The sequence below is a fragment of the Pavona decussata genome, unplaced genomic scaffold, assembly GCF_977016875.1.
Source record: "Pavona decussata unplaced genomic scaffold, jaPavDecu1.1 SCAFFOLD_215, whole genome shotgun sequence".
NCBI classification, from domain to species: domain Eukaryota; kingdom Metazoa; phylum Cnidaria; class Anthozoa; order Scleractinia; family Agariciidae; genus Pavona; species Pavona decussata.
This window is the reverse complement of record NW_028145620.1, coordinates 2,268,665-2,290,066: the sequence shown is the minus strand read 5'-3', so window position 1 is coordinate 2,290,066 and position 21,402 is coordinate 2,268,665. Positions and strand designations below refer to the sequence as shown.

The window sequence follows — 21,402 nt, the reverse complement described above, 5'->3', positions numbered from 1 at the left end:
GGTGGAAATTGGTGAGTTCCTGGCGAAGGAATCGTGCTTTGTTTGATAGTCTTAGACCACGACGCAAGACTGAAAAGAGGTCATTGAGAAGCTTATGTTATCGTAATGGAATTTCAAAAATTTCCAGTGAAAGTCTGGGTCGCGTTATACAAGGGAAACAACGTAACGCGATCGTCGTGACTCAAACTATTCCATTAGCAAGGATAGATTTATCAATCGGCGAAGCATACAGTTGGAATAAATGAATCAGCCCCAGCATCACGCGTAATGCCAGTGTAGCAGGCATCTTGTCTGTCTAAAATCCCGAATCCCGGCCTCAGATATACCAGATCCCCAACCCGTAAACCTTTTATTGACCCTGAAATATTCTGAGCAGGTGGAAACGTGACTAACAAACCCTCTGGCCCAGTCCCTCACGTTTTAACCTTTATGTGTCACCCGGCGCCTATTGATTACCGGTATTCATGAGTTGTACAATTTGTTCACTTTTACCTGGAGACATTTTAATAGCAGCTGATCGGATAAAGCCGTATATCAGAAGAACTCCACTGGAATATTCTCACTGGTTAAGTGAAGTAGGAAACTCCAGGATCTATGTAAAATTAGGTGAGTCAAGGGACGCAGACTGTGAGTTTACTTGAGTTTTATACTACCCTGCTAACAGAGGATTTTCCTTTTGCTGAACAAGCCAACTGCGGGAAATACCATAGATGCAAACAAATTCAAACATGCTAAAAAAACTTGCTAGAAAGAAGCGGTCTGGAAGCAGGGTGACAGGACTGTTTTTGTATAGGATTTCTTGCGTTTTGCAGTTCGCTTCCCGGGGCCTGTATGGTTATGTTTTCTAACGTTCTGTCATATTTTCTATCGAATCTTGTTCGTTGTTACAGACATTTTGGAGAGAAGTCAATTTTAAAACTGCGCGAAATATTGCGCGGAATTTTTAAATAGCTACTGGTAAAATATATAAAATGAAATTAAATTTATGAGAAAATTGTTATTAGAGAGGGAGACTGTAGCTTTATATTTGATAGAAAGAGAACAGGGATGGAATTGATATGGACTGAAATAAAAGAATAATATAAGAAAAACTGAAGAACATGATATTCTTTGACTTTTACTATCGTCTAGAATTAGTCTCTCAATTTCGAAAAAAAAAAAGAAGAAAGAAGATTGCCGAAATATCACACCACCTCACAACTGTAAGTAAAGAGAAGGATGTATTATTCAGTGACTGACAGGCGTACATGGAAAAAAGAAAATCCCAGTGCTCCTATCAGGAGTCAAACCTAAGACCTTCCGATTACTTGTTCGGATGCTCCACCATTGACTGCAGGAGACGCGTGGGAAATAAGACCCAATAACCTATGCGGTTCATCATGGGACAAACATCCTGCTGCCAGGGTTGGAATGTCAATGTGTGTCATATGCGTAGTGGAATAAATGTGACGGTATATTTTAAGCCTTGGTAAATAAATTAGGATGATGTGTTATTCAGTGAGCGAATGGCAGGCATAGAGTACTCGGTAAAAGGAAATCCTATTGCTCCTATCAGGAGTCGAACCTAAGACCTTCCGATTACTAGTTCGGGAAGTTACATGATCCTCAACCTAGGCCGTCGACTTCAATAAAACTACCATGGAAGAAGGAGTTCAGTTGGGTGTCGCTGGAAATATTTCAGACAAGTAGATGTGTTTTTTTAATCACCTTTATTGGGCAAATCAAAATAAATACAAAGAGCAATACAGAAATACAAGAAACAAAATGAGTTGTCCCAAATCAGTGCGGAAAGTTGAAGATTACTCATCGGGTATGACTGTTCTCGGGTCTCGAGGCCTTGAGTTTGATAACTAAAACATTTACGTAAAGAGATTGAATATGTGTCTGAGGAATTTATTCGTACGCCGAGCAGGGCTGAGTTTCTCGAAGCATGGTTAGCGCTAACCATTGGTTAAGCTAGAGGTATTAAAACCTATAGGTTGTCATGGTATTAACCCGGGTTAGCGCTGACCATGCTTCGAGCAACTGGCCCAGGACTCCTGCGGCGACTGATTAGGTTTCATCCGGACTTCCTTTAAAACGCCGTATAACCCCTGTTTGGCTCAATGCAAAGCGATATAGGCAATCCGCTCCTCAGTAGGAGCTGATCATATTTTTAGCGTCATACTTTTGCCAGCTTCAAAATGGATCGGGTGTTTATGGAGTGTGTTTTGCGTGAGACCGTAAGATTAATTATCATGAGTGCATCAGGCAGCAGTGATCGGCAAACCTCCAAAAGGTATTTTGAGAGATTCAGGGCCCTTGCGAGCTGGCTCGCTTGGAGGGGCTCTCACGGGAATCTGTTGGCGAGGGTGCCAGGCCAAGCTATGCCACGTACGGGACGTTGAGCGGAGCCCGGCAAACGGTCAAAAACACGTAAACTGGGTAAGCTCGTGTTTACTATTCTATAATGCTTTGAGCGCATGAAATAGCTTCCCTTGAAATGAAAAATGCAAGAGGACTCGGGCTGTAATAGGCTCCTGATTTGCAGTTTTCACTGAGAAAGAAGAGAAGAATTTGCATATTTTGAAAAGTAAATAAACAGACAATGTCAGAATAAACAAGATGAACTGAACTCTGAATGCAACGTGTGATATTTATAGAAGTGAAAAGAATCGCAGTCAAATTTCATGTTGGCGGGGTCGGTGAGAGTTGAAAATGAGGAAGCGAAGCGGGCTCAGATCGCGAAAAAAAAAAAAAACAACGCAAAAAAAAAATGTATATATGACTACGCGAAAGTCTGTGCTTTTGCCTGAAACTGAGGCCACTGGAAAAATGTCATTTGTCAGTTATTCGCTGCTCAGAATCACCAGGCTGAGAAAAACCGAAAGAAAACTCAACAGAAAAGGATAAAAATGAAACGCGGCAAGGGAGGGGAACACACTAAAGCCAAGAAACCAGGATCCCTGAGATTTGATGTGATATGTAAAGTGAAACGGGAAACCCACCGGAGGAAATTGCATCCAATCAGTTCCCCACACTGCGTGCAAAATGTCGTGGTAAAAGTCAGTCCAATGGGAATAGCGTTTGTCGATAACCGCCAGAGGCATATCATTGGATTTTAAACTGCGACTGAGTCTTTCTTGTTTTCTCTACCAACTTATAAAAACAACTAGATCCTGATAAATCTGTAAAATCAAATTGACTGCATTTTGAAAGGGCCTAGAACTTTCTTTAAAATTTGGTAACAATACTGAAACTTTTTTCACTCCGTCATCTTTAAAATGTACTTGAACGAACTCCTAGTACTAGTCTAAAATGTTTTCTATGTACAGAGTTTACATGTAGTCAAATATTACGAGCTAATTTACTAAAACCAATTCACAGATTACATAACCACTGTCAGCTATTTTTATTTTTTTATTCACCCAACAGTAAAAAATTGCGAACTTATTTTCTGAAAACAGTTCACAGATACCATAACCATATCAATTATTTTTGTTTTTCTATTTATCCAATAGTAAAAAATTGCGAACTTATTTGCTGAAAAATTTTCCTATTCACCCAACAGTTCAACTGCTATGCATAAAGCGAAGGCCCAGTGTCGATGGCTTAAAATATCGCGTCGAGTTTACATTAAAAAAGGCAAACGAATAGCCGACTTAATTCGCTTTTTTCTGGCAAAGAATAACCGGGGCAATTTTCAGATTTGAAGGAGGTAAATCGCAGAGTAGGTCATTCCACTTCCCCGCTCTACTTTCGGCGCCAAACATGTTTCCACATTTCTCATGCGCATTATTAGGTTCTCCTCTCCCCCAAACAGCGTATCCTCGGCTTAGTGGAGTATCGTCAATCCAGTAGAACTTTTTGTCGGCCTTCCGGACGAATCCAAGCCACGCACCAAATGCTGTGAACGTTTTCTGCTTCTTGACCAAGTTAAATATGAAGGTATTTTCAGCGGCAGATCTGATTATGGCCAGGTCTCCGCCAAGCATCTGACAGGTTCTCCGAGCGTCGCTCCATTTCAAGGTTGGAATGTTGATGATCAGGAAACGTGAATTTCCGTAGCGAACCCATCCGTCTTCTCGACAAACTGTTGGGAGAGTAATTATCGAGTTAACTCGAAACTTTGGCATGCTGGCGGGCTTGAATCAATGAAAATATCATTTCCAATAAGACAACAAAGTGGTTTTAATTAACCCGGAATAAAGGCAACTCTGAAATTTTGTAAAACTACTGACTCATCGTTCATTATTTACCTTCAGCCTGAGATTTTTTATACAGAGAGTCGATTTTGTAGTTCATGTCGGTCAATAGTTTTCGGTCGATCTTTCCAAGACCCCAGTTGTTGATGTTAAACGTTTGATCCATCGGCTGAGGCGGCTTATTACCAAGGACTGAGTTATTAACCTTCCCGTTTTGAGGTTTGCCGTTTGCGAAACCAGTTGAAACCAGGACAAAAACGATGAGAACGAAGCTCGATTTTCGAAGCATGCTTGAAGGAATTGAAACCGTTTGGTAAAGTGATGCGTTTGCTGACTGTGTGCGACTTTTGGATTATAATGCAATGATAGAACTAATGATTTAGCGGTGCCCAATAAAGCTGACGTTTACAGTTAGTAAAACAAGAACAAATTTCAAGTCCAAGTTTATTAACAAAATCATAGCCTGCGACCACAGACGTGTTTCCGGCTGTCGCTTCTCTCCGCCGAAAAGTTCAGTTTCGACGGAGATCGATAGAAGTGACCGCCGGAAATACGTCTGCGGTCGCAGGCTACTGAAAATTAATATTCTGATCCAAAACTAATCGTTAGGCTTCATGTTGGATAAGGTCGTAGCAGTCGCTGAAAATTTTAAAGAGAAAAGGAGATATTAACGTGCAAGGCTTCCCACCGTTACTGTGAATGCAACATTACCTTAATTCCACGCAGTTCTAAGCAGCGTGTAACAATTCACTCTTGATCACATAGAAACAGACGTAATGATCATAGGGATCACGAGGTGACGCGATTTGCAAATCAATCGTAGTCGAGTTGCTTAAACTTTGTAATTGCATAAATTAACAGTGTTTATTTTATTCTGACAACAAACACAATTTTTTTATTGACGAGTCAACATTCACAGGCGCCCCCGACACAAAATCTACAAAAACTGAGGAACTTGAGTTGTCTTTTCCTTGCTGTTTTCGAAGATCGTTTTCTCGTCTTTAAAATGAATATTCGGTATACGCAGAAGTGTTAGTAGGTTTCATTGTCTTCCTCTTATTTACTGTTTTTCAGCGATCATTATGAGAACTAATTACCGTGGCTAATGAGTGAAAATTATAATCTACTCGATGCTATAATCTTTTGCGCACCAATTGTAATGTGCACCATTTATTGACATTAATAGGAAATTTTTCCAAGTGATGGCTATCAACTACTACGTACGAGCTTTTTACAGTAAATCAGCTTTAGTCAAACACAATTCTGTTATTGAAGCGAATACTTCTCCCTTATCGGGAAGACGTTCCAAGCATAAAATCTATTATAATACAGGTTTTATTTTCTACCAGTGTTAAAGAGAAATTAAGGCAGTCTGAACCTGGTGTTGGTTGCGGTTTTGGTTTCTTGAAAACTGAACAGTAACAGCAATTAAGTAATTAACCTTACTGCAAATTTTTACTTTCCTAGGTTTTGCTAATTTTATGGCATAATAAATGGTTTATACAGAGCTTTTACAAAAAACATTCAATTCTATTTGATTCTACTTTTATGCATGCTACATTTCTATTGTAGCCTGTATACATTTTGAAGACAAAAATGCAATCTATTTTGTATTATTACGTAAAAGCTGAATAGAGCAATGAGTTCTTGTAGTCTATTGCCATGGACTCAGTTCAATATTATGATACATTCAGCGACAATTGTTTTGCGGTGGGTTATAAATTCCTGCTAGCTAAATTTTTGCTTGGATAGAGAAGTGTCCTAATCTCACTGCCATTCATTGATGATTGAGTGTTGACTTTGTGAAGTGAGTAAAAGTTTTGTGTTTCATTTTTATTAGTTAATTTAATTAAGTTGATTAATTAATTAATTAATTAATTAATTACAACTGACTCATAAATTAATTGATTAATTAATTAGTTCGAACGTAAATTTATTTAATAAATTCAATTAATATTTAATTTATTAAAAGTTATTTAAGTTACACACTTCCTGGGTGGCGCAAAAAGTAATGTAAAAATTGCTTTGAAAACCAGCCTTTCTTTAGTTGTGCTGGCTCGGAAATAGCATCCCCCAAACGGTTCCTGGCTGGCAACTTCATTTAGCTATCTTCTACTAGCTGGCGGTGCGGAGCGGCTATTATTTTCCCACGGTTGTTAATTATTAACTATTTATGTCTTATTAGATGTCAATTAATAGTTTCGAGCAACAACAAGTCAATTTTGAAAATTTTCTCGTTGTGGACTCCTGGATAGACCTGACAGAATCGTGCAAAATGTAGATACTCTGGATAATACGCAGCATTCACGAAGATGACAGCTTAATTTCCTTTTCCAATACCGGTTTGCTCAGCTAAAATTCATTTTAAAAACCCGCCGGGAGATCCAATCCCAATCCCGCTTCATAAAATCGTACGAATCTCTTGTCCCATTTATGATTTCTATCCCGAACCTCGCTACACCCCCCTCCCCCTTCCCCTACCCCGTTTCCGTCTAAAATCCCGAATCCCGGCCTCAGATATACCAGATCCCCAACTCATAAAACCTTTTATAGACCATGAAATATTCTGAATATTGTCAGGAGTGAGCATGCGGAAGCGTGACTCACGAACTCTCTGGCCCAGTCCCACACGTTTTAACCTTCATGTGTAACGCACGCCTGTTGATTACCTGTCCGTGGTGGTGCTTGTATTAAAAGCAATGTGTTCACTTTTGCCTGGAGACATTTTAATAGCAGCTGATGGGATAAAGCCGTATATCAGAAAAACTCCACTGGAATATTCTCACTGGTTCAGTGAAGTAGGAAACTCCAGGATCTATGTAAAAAAAGGTGAGTGAAGAGAGACAGACAGTGAGTTTACTGGAGTTTTATACTACCCTGCTAACAGAGGATTTTCCTTTCGCTAAACAAGCCAACTACACGAAATGCCAGAGTTGCGAACAACTTCATAGATGCTAAAACACACTTGCTAGAAAGAAGTGCTCTGCAAGCAGATTGACAGGACTGTATTTACACAGGATTTCTTGCGTTTTGCAGTTCGCTTCCAGGGGTTATGGTTATGTTTTCTAACGTTTTGTCATTTTTTCTATTGAATCTTGTTCCTTTTTACAGAGATTTTTGGAGAGAAGTAAATTGTAAAACTGCGCGAGATATTGCGCGAAAATTTGAAATAACTAAGTACCGGTAAAATATATAAAATTAAATTAAAATTATGAGAAAATTGTTATTAGAGGCCGGGGGCGACTGTAGCCAGTTTTAAATTTGATAGAAAGAGAACACACTAAAGCCAAGAAACCAGGATCCTTGAGATCAGATGTGATATAAAGTGAAACGGGAAACTCGCCGGAGGATATTACATCCAAGTTTTTACCACACTGCGTTCGAAATTTCGTGGTAAAAGTCATTCGGTTGGGAATAGCGTTTGTCGATAACCGCCAGAAGCATATCATTGGATTTTCAACTGCGACTGAGTCTTTCTTGTTTTCTCTCGCAACTTATAAAAACAACTAGATCCTGATAAATCTGTAAAAATCAAATTGGCTGCATTTTGAAAGGGCCTAGAACTTTCTTTAAAATTTGGTAACAATAATGAAACTTTTCCTCTCCGTCATCTTTAAAATGAACTTGAACGGAAGAAGTCTAAAATGTTTTCTGTGTACAGAGTTTATCGTCAAATTTGCAAACTAATTTACTAAAAACCAATTCACAGATTACATAACCACCATCAATTTTTTTTATTTTTCCATTCACTCAACAGACAAAAATTGCGAACTTATTTGCTGAAACAGTTCACAGATTACATAACCACCATCAATTATTTTTATTTTTCTTAGTATTCGCCCAACAGTTCAACTACTACGCATAAAGCAAAGGTCCTGTGTTGATTGCTTGCGGCAAGTTTACATTAAAAAGGTAAACGAGTAGCCGACTTAATTCGCTTTTTTCTGGCAAAGAATAACCGGAGCATATTTTAGATTTGCAGGATTTACATCGCAGAGTAGGTCATTCCACTTTCCCGCTCTACCGTCGGCGCTAAACATGTTTCCACACTTTTCTGCCAGTGCGTTAGGTTCCCATCTTCCCTTAGCAGTGTATCCTTGGCTTAGTGGAGTATCGTCAATCCAGTAGAACTTTTTGTCGGCCTTGCGGACGAAACCAAGCCACGCACCCCATAATGTGAACGTTTTCTGCTTATTGACCAAGTTAAATAGGAAGGCATTTTCAGCGGCAGATCTAATTATGGCCAGGTCTCCGCCAAGCATCTGACAGGTTCTCCGAGCGTCGCTCCATTTCAAGGTTGGAATGTTGATGATCAGGAAACGCGAATTTCCGTAGCGAACCCATCCGTCTTCTCGACAAACTGTTGGGAGAGAAATTATCGAGTTAACTCCGCGAAACCTTGGCATGCTGGCAGGCATGTAAAGAGTTTTGAATCAATGAAAATATCGTCTCCAATAAGAAAACCAATTGATTTCAATTAACCCGGACTAAAGGCAACTCTGAATTTTTTGTAAAACTAATACTGACTGTCGTTCATTATTTACCTTCAGGCTGAGAATTTTTATACAGAGAGTCAATTTTGTATTTCATGTCAGTCAATAGTTTTCGGTCGATCTTTCCAAGACCCCAGTTGTTGATACATCGGCTGAGGTGGCTTTCTACCAATGACAGAGTTATTAGCCTTCCCGTTTTGAGGTTTGCCGTTTGCGAAACCATTTGAAACCAGGATATAAACGATGAAAACGAAGCTCGATTTTCGAAGCATGCTTGAAGGAATTGAAGCCGTTTGGTAAAGTGATGAGTTTGCTGAATGTGTGCGACTTTTTGATTGATAATGTGCACAAAGTTAGCGGTGCCCAATAAAGCTGGCGTGTACAGTTGGTAAAACAAGAACAAATTTCAAGTCCAAGTTTATTAACAATCGGGGAGAATTAATATTCTGATCCAAAACATATCGGTTAGGCTTCATATTGGATAAGGTTGTAGCAGCCGCTGGAAAGGAAAGGAGATATGCACGTTAAAACGTGCAAGGCTTCCCACCCTTACTGTGAATGCAACAACATTACCTTAATTCCAAGCAGTTCTGAGCAGCATGTAATAATTCACTCTTGATGGCATACTCACAGACATAATGATCACAGGTCATACGGAGCGGACGCGATTTGAAAATCAATCATAGTCTAGCTGGTTAAACTTTGTAATTACATTCTGATTAACAGTACTAGTGTTTACTTTATTCTGACAACAAACACAATTTTTTTATTGCCGAGTCAACATTCAGGGTCGCCCCCAACACAAAATCTACAAAAACTGAGGAACTTGAATTGTCTTTTCCTTGCTGTTTTCGAAGATCGTTTCTCGCCTTTCAAATGAATATTCGGCCAGTACACGTAGAAGTGTTAGTAGGTTTCATTTTCGTCTTGTCATTCACTATTTTCCGCGATCATTCTGATAACCAAAATGTAGAATTACCGTGGCTACTGAGTGAAAATTATAATCTACTCGATGCTATAATCTTTTGCGCACCAATTATTGTACACCACTGAGTTATTGACTGAAATTAATAGCTTTGTGTTCAGGTGATGACTATATCAAATACTACGTACGAGCTTTTTTAAGTAAATCAGCTTTAGCCAAACCCAATTCTGTTATTGAAGCGAATAGTTCTCCCTTATCGGTGGCACCGATGGAATTTAGCCAGCATCGTACGTCGTTCCGGCCTCCTTGTTGTTACCGAACATTGGATCTTGCGTTTCCGAATGTTTACCACTCCTCGAACGGTAAATCGTATTCTAAAACACCATCTTCCTCGGGTGTTTGTTTACTGAATTTTGCTGTTCGTCTTCGGAGAATCGGAAATAAAAATTGGATCCAAAAGATCTTGTTTAGACCCAGAGCTTACGAAAAAGTGCAACAGATCACCCTAGGAGGTGACAATGGAAGTGATAGACCCCGAATGAATCGTGCAAAATGTAGATACTCTGGATAATACGCAGCATTCACGAAGATATCGGCTTTTTTTTCCGACACGGGTTTACTCAGGGAAAATTCATTTTAAAAACCCGCCCGGAGATCCAAGCCCGCCTGGTAAAATCGTGCTAATCTCGTGTCCCATTCATAATTTCTATCCCGAATCTCGCTCCCCGCACCCCATCCTCCTCCCCTCCGCCTTCCCTCACTCCTTTTCCGTCTAAAATCCCGAATCCCGACCTCAGATATGCCAGATCCTTATGGACCTTGGAATATTCTGAATATGCCACGTCAGGAGTGAGCAGGGGAGGCGTGACTCACGAACTCTCTGGCCCAGTCCGTCACGTTTTAACCTTTATGTGTAACGCAGCGTTGATTACCGGTCAGTTGTGGCGGTAGTTGTAAAGCAATGTGTTCACTTTTGCCTGAAGACATTTTAATAGCAGCTGATCGGATAAAGCCTTATATCAGAAGAACTCTACTGGAATATTCTCACTGGTTAAGTGAAGTAGGAATCTCCAGGATCTATGTAAAATTAGGTGAGTGAAGAGAGACAGACTGTGAGTTTACTTGAGTAATATACTACTCTGCTAACAGAGGATTTTCCTTTTGCTAAACAAGCCAACTACGGGAAATACCAAATTCATAGATGCTATTAAAACACTTGCTAGAAAGATGCGCTCTACAAGCAGGGTGACAGGACTGTATTTACACAGGATTACTTGCGTTTTGCAGTTCGATTCCCGGGGTGATGGTTAGGTTTTCTAACCTTTTGTCGTATTTAATTTTCTATTGAATCTTGTTCGTTGTTACAGAGATTTTTGGAGAGGAGTCGATTTTAAAACTGCGCAAGATATTGCGCGGAAGTTTTAAATATAATAGCTACTGGCAAAAGAGAGAGGGAGACTGTATAGCTTTGTATTTGATAGAAAGAGAACAGGGATGGAATTGATATGGACTGAAATAAAAAATAATATAAGAAAAGCTGAAGAAAATTATATTCTTTGACTTTTACTACCGTCTACAATTAGTCTCTCAGTTTCAAAAAAAAAAAAAAGAAGAAGATTGCCGAAATGTCATATAACCTCACAACTGTAAGTAAAGAGAAGGATGTATTATTCAGAGACAGGCATACTCCGAAAAAAGAAAATCCCAGTGCTCCTAGCTGGAGTCGAACCTAAGACCTTCCGATTACTAGTTTAGGAAGTTACATGTTTCATCCTCAACCTACGTCGACTTCAATAAAGCTACCATGGAAGAAGGAGTTCGTTTGGGTGTCGCAGGAAATATTTCAGACAAGTAGATATATTTTTTAATCAGCTTTATTGGACACATCAAAATAAATACAAAGAACAAAACAGAAATACAAGAAACAAAATGAGTAGTCCCAAATATGCGGAAAGTCGAAGATTACTCATGGTATGACTGTTCTCGGGTCTTGAGGCTTCAAGTTTGACAACTAAAACATTTAGGTAAAGAGACTAAATATGTGTTTGAGGAATTTATTCATACGCCGACTGATTAGTTTTCCTTAAAAATGCCGTATAACCTCGCGCCCTGCTGATCATATTTTTAGCGTCATACTTTTCCCAGCTTCAAAATGGATTGGGTGTGTATGGAGTGTGTTTTGCGTGAGACCTTAATTATCATGAGCGTATCAGACAGCACTGATTAGCAAACCTCCAAAAAGTACTTTTACAAGATTCAGGGCCCTTGCGAGCTGGCTCCTTTGGTGGGGCTCTCATGGGAATCTCTCAGCAAGGGAGCCATGCCACGTAAACTGGGTGAGCTCGTGGTAACGGCCTATGCTAAAATGTTTTGAGCGCATGGAATAGCTTCCCTTGAATTAAAAACGCAAGAAGACACAGTCTTAGGCTTCAGATTTTGCGGATTTGACTGACAACCAAGAAAAGAATCAGTGCATATTGTCTAACGAAAATTAGCTGGCAATGTCAGAATAAACCAGAGAACTGAACTCTAAATGCAACATGTGATATGTATAGAAGTGAAAAGAATCGCAGTCAAATTTCATGTTGGCGGAGGTGGGTGAGAATAGAAAATGAGCAAGCGAACCGGGTTTTTTTTTGCTGTACCAAAGAGGAGAGAGTATTCTTTACTCCCTTTATAACTACTCAAATCGCAGAAAAACGCAAAAAATGATTGGAGTGCGCGAAAGTCGGTGCTTTTGCCTGAAACTGAGGTCACTGGAAAAGTGTCAATTGTCAGTTATTCTCTGTTCAGAATCACCAGGCTAGTTAAAACCGAAAGAAAACTAAACAGAAGAGGATAAAAATGAAACCGCGCGGCAATGGAGAAGAACACAGTTAAACCAGGAAACTAGGATCCCTGAGATTTGATGTGATATAAAGTGGAACGGGACACCCACCGGAGGAGAGATCAGGAAATTGCATTCAATTTTTCCGGCTTTTTCCGTGAAAAATTTTATTGTAAAAGTCAGTCGATTGAGAATAGCGTTTGTCGATAATCGCCAGAAGTATATCATTGGATAATCAACTGCGACTGAGTCGCTCTTGTTTTCTCTCGCAACTTATAAGAACAACTAGATCCTGATATATCTGTAAAAATGAAATTGACTGCATTTTGAAAGGGCCTAGAACTTTCTTTCAAGTTTGGTAACAATACTGAAACCTTTTTTACTCTGTCATCGCCAGAAGCACGCCATTGGATTTTCAACTGCGACTGAATCTTTTTTTTTTCCTAACTTATAAGAAACACTAGATCCTTATACTGAATGTGTACAAATCAAATTGACTACATTTTGAAAGGGCCTTAAACTTCAGTCTTTAGAGTCAGTTGGTAACAATAATGAAACCTTTTTCAGTCAGTCTGATCTTTAAAATGAACTTGAACGAACTCCTAGTAGTCTGAAATGTTGTCTATGTAGAGAGTTTACATGCAGCCAAATATTACGAGCAAATTTACTAAAACCAATTCACAGATTACATAACCAGTCAGTTATTTTTATTTTTTTATTCAACCCAAGAGTAAAAAATTATGAACTTTTTTGCTGAAAACAGTTCACAGATTACATAACCAACATCAATTATTCTTATTTTTCTATTCACCCAAGCCAGAGTAACAATATGAATCGCGAACTTATTTGCTGAAAACTGAGTTCACAGATACGCATAACCACTATCAATTATTTTTATTTTTCTATTCACCCAACAGCAAAAAGTTGCGAACTTATTTGCTGAGAACAGTTCACAGATTACAAAACCGCCATTAGTTATTTTTATTTTTCCCTTCACCCAACAGTTCAACTACCATACATAAAGTGAAGGCCCCCTGTTGATGGCTTAAAATACCGCGTCGAGTTTATATTGAAAATGCAAACGAATAGCCGACTTAATTCACTTTTTTCTGGCAAAGAATAACCGGGGCATATTTCAGATGTGCTGCAGGGTTTAAATCGCAGAGTAGGTCATTCCACTTCCCCGCACTACTTCCTGTGCCGAATATGTTTCCACACTTCTCTATCAGCTGGTTAGGTTCCCCGCTCCCCCAAGCAGTGTATCCTCGGCTCAGTGGAGTATCGTCAATCCAGTAGAACTTTTTGTCGGCCTTGCGGACGAATCCAAGCCACGCACCCCATGCTGTGAGCGTTTTCTGCTTCTTGACCAAGTTAAATATGAAGGTATTTTCAGCGGCAGATCTGATTATGGCCAGGTCTCCGCCAAGCATCTGACAGGTTCTCCGAGCGTCGCTACTTTTCAACGTTGGAATGTTGATGATCAGGAAACGCGAATTTCCGTAACGAACCCATCCGTCTTCTCGACAAACTGTTGAAAAAGGAGTTATCGAGTTAACTGGAAACCTTAGCATGCTGGCGGGCGTGAAGCCTTCACAAAACTCGGAGTTTTGAGTCAATGAAATTATCATCTCCAATAAGACAACAAAGTCAAAGTGGTTTTAATTAACTCGCAATAAACGCAACTCTGAAATTTTGTAAAACTACTGACTGTCGTTCATTCGCCTTACCTTGAGATTTCTTATACAGAGAGTCGATTTTGTATTTCATGTCGGTCAATAGTTTTCGGTCGATCTTTCCAAGACCCCAGTTGTTGATATTAAATGTTTGATCCATTGGCTGAGACGGCTTATTACCAAGGACTGAGTTATTATCCTTCCCGTTTTGAGGTTTGCCGTTTGCGAAACCAATTGAAACCAGGATATAAACGATGAGAACGAAGCTCGATTTTAGAAGCATGCTTGAAGGAATTGAAACCGTTTGGTAAAGTGATGCGTTTGCTGAATGTGTGCGACTTTTGGATTGATAATGCAATGATAGAACTAATGATTTAGCGGTGCCCAATAAAGCTGACGTGTACAGTTAGTAAAACAAGAACAAATTTCAAGTCCAAGTTTATTAATAAAATCATAGCCTGCGACCGCATACGTATTTCCGCCGCTGTCGCTTCTCTCCGCCGAAAAGTTCAGTTTCGACGGAGATCGAGAGAAGTGACAGCCGGAAATACGTCTGCTGTCGCAGGCGATGAAAATTAATATTCTGATCCAAAACTAATCGTTAGGCTTCATGTTGGATAAGGTCGTAGCAGTCGCTGAAAATTTTAAAGAGAAAAGGAGATATTAACGTGCAAGGCTTCCAACCGTTACTGTGAATGCAACATTACCTTAATACCAAGCAGTTCTAAGCAGCGTGTAACAATTCACTCAGTTGATCACATAGAAACAGACGTAATGATCATAGGGATCACGAGGTGACGCGATTTGCAAATCAATCGTAGTCGAGTTGCTTGAACTTTGTAATTGCATAAATTAACTGTGTTTATTTTATTTTGACAAGAAACACAATTTTTTTATTGCCGAGTCAACATTTACGGGCGCCCCCGACACAAAATTTACAAAAACTGAGGAACTTGAGTTGTCTTTTCCTTGCTGTTTTCGAAGATCGTTTTCTCGCCTTTAAAATGGATATTCGGTATACGCAGAAGTGTTAGCAGGTTTCATTGTCTTCCTCTCGTTCACTGTTTCAGCGATCATTATGAGAACTAATTACCGTGGCTAATGAGTGAAAATTATAATCTACTCGATGCTATAATCTTTTGCGCACCAATTATTGTACACCATTTATTGAAATTTTAAAATAGGATATGTGTTCAAGTGATAGCTATCAAATACTACGTACGAGCTTTTATAAGTAAATCAGCTTTAGTCAAACCCAATTCTGTTATTGAAGCGAATACTTCTCCCTTATCGTAAAGACGTTTCTGAGAAGAAAATTGGGCACGTCACGCGATCCACCGATGGAATTTGGCCAGCATCGTACGTCGTTGGCCTCCTAATGTTGCTACCGGACATTAGATGTTCCGCGGCAGTGCGAATGTTCACCACTCCTCGATCTGTAGATCGTATTCTAAAACGCCGTCTTCCTCTGGCGTTTGTTTACTGAATTTTGCTGTTCGTCTTCGGAGAATTGAAAATTGGAGAAATTGGACCCAAAAGGTCTTGTTCAGACCAGGGTTTACGAACAAGTGCAACGGATCGCCATAGGAAACCGCCAATGGAAGTGATAGACCCCGAAAGAATCGTGCATGATACTCTGGATAATATGCAGCATTCACGAAGATGACAGCTCATTTATTTTTTCCGACACCCGTTTACTCAGGGAAAATTCATTTTAAAAACCCGCCGGGAGATCCAATCCCGCCTCGTAAAATCGTACGAATCCCGTTTCACATTCATGATATTTATCCCGAACCGCGCCTCCGCCTCCCCCCCCCCCCCCCCCCCTACCACTTTTTCCCCTAAAATCCCGAATCCCGGCCTCGGATATACCAGATCCCCAACCCGTAAACCTTTTATGGACCCTTAAATATTCTGAGTATTGTCAGGAGTGAGCAGGTGGAAGCGTGACGCACAAACTCTCTGGCCCAGTCCCACACGTTTTAACGTTTATGTGTCACGTACGCCTGTTGATTACCGGTATTCGTGGTGGTAGTTGTACAGCAATGTGTTCACTTTTTCCTTGAGACATTTTAATAGCAGCTAATCGGATAAAGCTGTATATCAGAAGAACTCCACTGGAATATTCTCACTGGTTCAGTGAAGTAGGAAACTCCAGGATCTATGTAAAATTAGGCGAGTGAAGAGAGACAGACCGTGAGTTTACTTGAGTTTTATACTACCCTGCTAACAGAGGATTTTCCTTTCGGTAAACAAGTCAACTACACGACATAACAGAACAACTTCACACATGCTAAAAAACTTGTAAGAAAGAAGCGCTCTGTAAGCAGGGCGTTACAAGACTGTATTCACACAAGATTTCTTTCCCAATAACCTAGGTTCATGGGACAAACATCCTGCTGATAGGATTATTGGAATGTCAGTGTGTCGTATGCGTAGTGGAATAAATGTGACGGTATATTTTAAGCCTTGGTAAATAAATTAGAATGATGTGTTATTCAGCGAGCGACACAGGCATAGAGTATTCGGAAAAAGGAAATCCGAGTGCTCCTATCAGGAGTCGAACCTAAGACCTTCCGATTACTAGTTCGGAAGTTACATGTTTCATCCTCAACCTACGTCGACTTCAATAAAGCTACCATGGAAGAAGGAGTTCGTTTGGGTGTCGCGGGAAATATTTCAGACAAGTAGATGTCTATTTTTTAATCAGCTTTATTGGACACATCAAAATAGATACAAAGAACAAAACAGAAATACAAGAAACAAAATGAGTAGTCCCAAATATGCGGAAAGTCGAAGATTTCTCGCATGGTATACTGCTCTCGGGTCTCGAGGCCTCGAGCTTGATAACCAAAAAATTAAGGTAAAGAAACTAAATATGTGTCTGAGGAATTTATTCGTACGCCGACTAATTAGCTTCCATTAGACTTCCTTTAAAACGTCGTACAACCTCGCGCCCTGTTTGGCTCAATGCAAAGCGATGGGCAATCCGCTCCTCAGTTTAGGCCGGCTCAGTGATCATATTTTTAGCGACACACTTTTGCCAGCTAGCACTTTAAAATGGATCGGGTGTGTATGGAGTGTGTTTTGCGTGAGTTAATTACCACGGCGTATCAACCAGCATTGATCGGGATACCTCCAAAAGGCACTTTTACGATTCAGGTGCCTTGCGAGCTGGCTCTCTTGGTGGGGCTCTCATGGAAATCTGTCGGCGAGGGACCCATGCCACGCAAAGAGTCAAAAACATGTAAACTGGGTAAGCCGGCGTGGTCTATTATATAATACTTTGAGCGCATAAAATAGTTTCCCTTGAAATGAAAAACGCGAGAGGACTCGAGCTTTAATAGGCTCCTGATTTGCAGTTTAGACTAAAACAGAAGAGAAGAATTTGCATATTTTGAAAAGTAAATAAACAGACGATGTGAATAAACCAGAGAACTGAACTCTGAATGCAACATGTCATGTATAGAAGTAAAAAGAATCGCAGAAGAAGCGAGCGACTTCGAGAAAGTCTGTGCTTTTGCCTGAAACTGAGGCCACTCGAAAAATGTCATTTGTCTGTTATTCTCCGTCAGAATCACCAGGCTGAGAAAAACCGAAAGAAAACTCAACAGAAGAGGATAAAAATGGAACGCGGGAAGGGAGGGGAACACAATAAAGCCAAGAAACCAGGATCCCTGAGATCAGATGTGATATAAAGTGAAAAGGGAAACCCACCGGAGGAGAGATCAGGAAATTGCATTTAATTTTTCCCCACACTGCGCGCGAAATTTCGTGGTAAAAGTCAGTCGATTGGGAATAGCGTTTGTCGATAAACGCCAGAAGCACGCCATTGGATTTTCAACTGCGACTGAATCTTTTTTTTTTTTCCTAACTGATAAGAAACACTAGATCCTTATACTGAATGTGTACAAATCAAATTGACTACATTTTGAAAGGGCCTTAAACTTCAGTCTTTAAAGTTTGGTAACAATATCAGTCAGTCAACTTGAACGAACTCCTAGAAGTCTAAAAAGTTGTCTATGTACAGAGTTTACATGCAGCCAAATATTACGAGTTAATCCGTACTAAAACAAATTCACAGATTACATAACCACCATCAGTTATTTTTATTTAATTATTCACCCAACTGTAAAAAATTGCGAACTTATTTGCTGAAAACAGTTCACAGATTACATAACCGCCATAAGTTATTTTAAATTTGCTTTTCTAGTTACCCATCAGTTCAACTACTAACGAAGGCCCCGTCTTGTAACCCGTGTTAATTGCTGATAACATCGCGTCAAGTTTACATTAAAAAACTTTAAACGAATAGCCGGCTTAATTCGCTTTTTTCTGGCAAAGAATAACCGGGGCATATTTTAGATGTGCAGGATTTACATCGCAGAGTAGGTCATTCCACTTTCCCGCTCTACTTTCGGCGCCAAACATGTTTCCACACTTCTCATTCACATTATTAGGTTCACCTCTCCCCCAAACACCGTATCCTCGGCTCAGTGGAGTATCGTCAATCCAGTAGAACTTTCTCTCGGCCTTGCAGACGAAACCAAGCCACGCACCTCATACTGTGAGCGTTTTCTGCTTCGATCTGATTATGGCCAGGTCTCCACCAAGCATCTGACAGATTCTCCGAGCGTCGCTCCATTTCAAGGTTGGAATGTTGATGATCAGGAAACGTGAATTTCCGTAGCGAACCCATCCGTCTTCTCGACAAACTGTTGAAGGAGAAGTATCGAATCAACTCGAAAGATATACTAAGCTTGGCATGCCAGCATGTGAAGAATTTTGAATCAATGAATTTATCAACTCCAATAGTGGGAGTGTTAAGGTTACTTATGGGGAAGAAAGGTCGAATTTTTCTCAAATAATTTTTTTTAGATAATTGTTAAGAGAAGAAAGGGATGCAAAGTTTCGTGGAAACAGCCGTTGGAAATCTTAAAAAGAACGCGAGCTATCTGAAAAACAAAGTTTTGTAGGAAAAGCGGTGAGCGAGCGAAGGTGTCATAATCCAATTTATGCGGGACTGTGTTGAGATATTACGCGGCAAAATTTACCCGCGATCTTGAATTACCGGCAAATTTGCATATTTTTGTCTACATCGTGTTCATCGCGTGTCGCGGCGTTGTATGTAAACAGCGTTCCTTTTTGGATTCAAGCATTGCGTAAAAGGTTGTTATGAAGAAAGCGAAACTGGAAAAGTCACCTTGGGTAACAGTTAAGAAAAAACCCGGCCCAAAGAAGGTCGAAAAATCATTTGACGAAACCAAAAAACTTCAGCTTTCGGAGAGCGACAAGGGTTCTTGGTACAACCAGTCAGATTTTCTATGTCTGCCTCGGCAGTAGAGAAATTCAAGGACGAGAAATCGGATAATGGAGAGTCGAACATCAGTTCGGAGTCCGAAATCGAAGATGCCGGCGACAAACCAGCCACTTTTGCCGTTGTTGACCGGCTGAAAATAAGCAGCAAACCTCAGCACGCAGCCTCGTGTACTGATAGCGGTGAGAAGTGCGTGTCTCGTGTCAACTCCACTGGGGCTGCCAGTTTCATGTTCTGCGTCTATCTGCCGTTTTCTTCTTTCTTTTGGTTTAGCCAGTGGCTTTCTCGCGCCAGACTAAACTTTTCCCATAACGAAATCGCTTTATAATATTACAGTAACACTAAATGCTTACAGAACTCCCTAGGGAATGCTTCTTTGTGTTTGATTGGCCGGCGGCGTGAGCGCGTTGACAAGTATTTTAACGAGGTGCGAAAACTCGGAAAATGTTTCGAGGCCGAAAACAAGGCTTTTGTTTTTGCGCGAATTCCCGATCTTCAAATGAATTCATGGGGTATGTAGATTTGCCAGATTTCAACGAAATTTGGCCAAAATGGTCATCAGATATTAATGCATCAAAGTGTGTCAGGCTTTTACGAAATTCAAAATATTGTTCCCGTGACGTGTTAACACCTGACGGGACTACAAAAATTTTCCATTGTCCATCTTTAGGATGGGTTTTCTCTCAAACCAATAGGAATAAAGAAAAAGCCTGACACACTTTGTTAGCCTATTATCTCCTGATTGATATTGTGCAGTCTGTTTGGTTTTGCGCCTTTACGTGAGAGTGGGTAATTCAGTTAAGTACTCGTCGCTAGTATTGAGTTTGCAGGCCTCTGAGCGCTTATGTATCCAACAAAATAAAAAAACATTGATATTTTTCGCAAACTTCAATTTGTCAGCTTTACAGTGATATATAGTTTTCCGTGGTTTTATCGAAAGCAGCGCGCGTACGCTAGATTTCCCTGAAGGCACTCGCGAAACATGGAAGTAACCTTAAGTTAACCCGGAATAAAGGCAACACTGAAATTTTGTAAAACTAATACTGTCGCTCATCATTTACCTTCAGCCTGAGATTTCTTATACAGAGCCGGAGTCGATTTTGTATTTCATGTCGGTCAATAGTTTTCGGTCGACCTTTCCAAGACCCCAGTTGTTGATATTAAACGTTTGAACCATCGGCTGAGGCGGCTTATTACCAAGGACTGAGTTATTAGCCTTCCCGTTTTGAGGTTTGCCGTTTGCGAAAACAATCGAAACCAGGATAAAAACGATGAAAACGAAGCTCGATTTTCGAAGCATGCTTGAAAGAATTGAAGCCGTTTCTGTTTTCGTTTTCTTTTTGAGCGGCGTGTAACAATTCACTCGTGATCACATATTTCAGTGATCAGGCAGGGATCACAAGCTGACATGTGGCAAATCGGTCATAGTCGAGTTGTTGTATAAATTAAACGAAAAAAAAAAAAAAGGTGGCCGAAATATCACACAATCTCAATACTTTGTAATTAAGGGAAGTCAGACGGATGCATTCAGTTTAGTGACTGACAGACGTACTCGGAAAAAGAAAATCCCAGTGCTCCTAGCAGGAGTCAAACCTAAGACCATCTCGGCGATTACTTGTTCGGATGCTCTCAGGCTACTGAGCTGCAGAAGACTCGTGGGAGATAAGACCCTAAACTAGCAGATCATGGGACAAACATCCTGCATACTGCTAAGATTTAATTGTCAATGTGTGGCATATATGTGATGGTATATTTTAAGCCTGGTGAATAAATTAGAATGATGTATTACTAGTTTGAAAAGTTACATGTTTTATCCTCAACCTACGTCGATTTCAATAAAACTACCATGGAAGAAAGATTTCAGTTAGGTGTCGCGGGAAATATTTCAGACAAGTATATTTATATTTTTAATCAGCTTTATTGGACACATCAAAATAAATACAAAGAACAAAACAGAAATACGAGAAACAAAATGAGTAGTCC

At 40.0% G+C, this 21,402-nt stretch overlaps 2 protein-coding genes, 1 long non-coding RNA gene and 1 pseudogene across 3 annotated transcripts; all 4 read right to left on the bottom strand.

Moving 5' to 3' along the window:
* Positions 1-3,386: 3,386 nt before the first annotated feature.
* Positions 3,387-8,008, bottom strand: LOC146459986 (uncharacterized). The gene is made up of 2 exons (XR_014857807.1): positions 7,877-8,008; positions 3,387-3,522 (listed from the first exon to the last, which is right to left on the bottom strand). It is a non-coding gene; the product is annotated as an uncharacterized LOC146459986 (long non-coding RNA).
* LOC146459987 (perlucin-like protein) lies at positions 3,530-4,512 on the bottom strand. Its single transcript, XM_085088853.1, has 2 exons — positions 4,239-4,512; positions 3,530-4,072 (listed from the first exon to the last, which is right to left on the bottom strand). The coding sequence occupies exons 1-2, from the start codon at positions 4,471-4,473 to the stop codon at positions 3,642-3,644; spliced, it is 666 nt and encodes a 221-aa protein (XP_084944979.1). The 5' UTR covers positions 4,474-4,512; the 3' UTR covers positions 3,530-3,641.
* A 79-nt stretch (positions 8,009-8,087) lies between the features above and the next one.
* LOC146459985 (perlucin-like protein) lies at positions 8,088-8,973 on the bottom strand (annotated as a pseudogene).
* Positions 8,974-13,308: 4,335 nt separating this feature from the next.
* On the bottom strand, positions 13,309-14,500 carry LOC146459984 (perlucin-like protein). Its single transcript, XM_085088855.1, has 2 exons — positions 14,157-14,500; positions 13,309-13,957 (listed from the first exon to the last, which is right to left on the bottom strand). Exons 1-2 carry the CDS (start codon positions 14,383-14,385, stop codon positions 13,524-13,526), a joined length of 663 nt encoding a protein of 220 aa, XP_084944981.1. The 5' UTR covers positions 14,386-14,500; the 3' UTR covers positions 13,309-13,523.
* Between the last annotated feature and the right edge of the window lie 6,902 nt (positions 14,501-21,402).

What these genes read in the sequence shown, in the direction of transcription:
- LOC146459987 (XM_085088853.1), bottom strand. Translation starts at nt 4,473, where the DNA reads ATGCTTCGAAAATCGAGCTTCGTTCTCATCGTTTTTGTCCTGGTTTCA. An exon ending in TAAAAAATCTCAGGCTGAAG is followed by an intron (nt 4,073 to 4,238) that starts GTAAATAATGAA and finishes CTCTCCCAACAG; the next exon opens with TTTGTCGAGAAGACGGATGG.
- LOC146459984 (XM_085088855.1), bottom strand. Translation starts at nt 14,385, where the DNA reads ATGCTTCTAAAATCGAGCTTCGTTCTCATCGTTTATATCCTGGTTTCA. An exon ending in TCTGTATAAGAAATCTCAAG is followed by an intron (nt 13,958 to 14,156) that starts GTAAGGCGAATG and finishes CTTTTTCAACAG; the next exon opens with TTTGTCGAGAAGACGGATGG.